Source organism: Phaethon lepturus, unplaced genomic scaffold (assembly GCF_000687285.1).
Source record: "Phaethon lepturus isolate BGI_N335 unplaced genomic scaffold, ASM68728v1 scaffold26271, whole genome shotgun sequence".
Classification (NCBI taxonomy): Eukaryota; Metazoa; Chordata; class Aves; order Phaethontiformes; family Phaethontidae; genus Phaethon; species Phaethon lepturus.
Window position 1 is genome coordinate 1 of NW_010517366.1, and position 952 is coordinate 952.

Here is a 952-nt window from a genome sequence, read left to right on the forward strand (position 1 = left end):
CCGGCCTCACCGCAGATTTCCTGGGCCGCGATCCTGGCATCTTCCGCAGCACGGGGACCCGCTCTGCCTTGCGCACCGAGGTGGACCAGCGCTTACTCAACGGTGACGGCTCCCCTCTGCCCCTCCATCCCCCCGGCTGGGCTAATGCCAGGGACCACAAGCCTTGCAGTGGCCGGGGCACCCGCTGGCCACGGCACGGCATCCCCTGGGCCGGGCACAAGCAGGGAAAGGCACTGGAACAGCGTGGTCTGGGGGTCCTCCTGGCCAGCATCCTGCCCTGGCACAGTGCAGGGGTCCAGAGGTGGTGGTCATGCCCTCTTGCCCCAAATGACCGTGGCTGGCTCTTGCTCGTAGACCCCAAATTCGTGGCAGCCCACTTGATCCCAGACAACGATGACCAGGACAATGATAAAGCCTACTTCTTCTTCACGGAGAAGGTGGTGGAGGCGGACAGCAAGGAGCATGCCATCGTCAGCCGGGTGGCACGGGTTTGCGTGGTGAGATGCTGGTTGGGACCATGGGGGACAGGGACACACCAGGTCATGGCGATGGCCCTGATGCTCCCTGTCCCTGCAGAACGATGCTGGAGGCCAGAGGGTGCTGGTCAACAAGTGGAGTACCTTCAACAAAGCCCGGCTGGTGTGCTCTGTGCCCGGCCCTGGTGGCATTGACACCCACTTTGATGAGCTGGGTAAGGGCTGCAGGGAGCTGGGGACCCTGCCAGGGCCGGTCCCTTAGTCGGTGGCTTTGGGAAGCTCCTGGGCTTCCAGGAGAAACCCCATGGTTTCATCCCCAGAGGATGTCTTCTTGCTGAGGACGAAGGATGGGAAGAGCCCGGAGATCTACGCCCTCTTCAGCACCATCAGGTGGGTGGTCCAGCTCCGGCTTCTGGGGACGTCCAGCTGCAGCTGCCCATGACCTGCCCCTGTTGGCATCCCCATGTCGCTGATGG

General features: G+C 63.3%; 1 protein-coding gene across 1 annotated transcript in view; it reads left to right on the plus strand.

The window, feature by feature from the left end:
- Nucleotides 1-3: 3 nt before the first annotated feature.
- LOC104627964 (semaphorin-3G-like) overlaps nt 4-952 on the plus strand; it is a gene marked incomplete at both ends in the record, with an annotated part of 2,820 nt that continues 1,871 nt past the window's right edge. Inside the window, 4 exons of the mRNA XM_010296382.1 lie at nt 4-102; nt 355-497; nt 577-691; nt 797-866. Coding sequence (XP_010294684.1) covers nt 4-102; nt 355-497; nt 577-691; nt 797-866 — 427 coding nt within the window. The remainder of the gene's footprint in view (nt 103-354; nt 498-576; nt 692-796; nt 867-952) is intronic.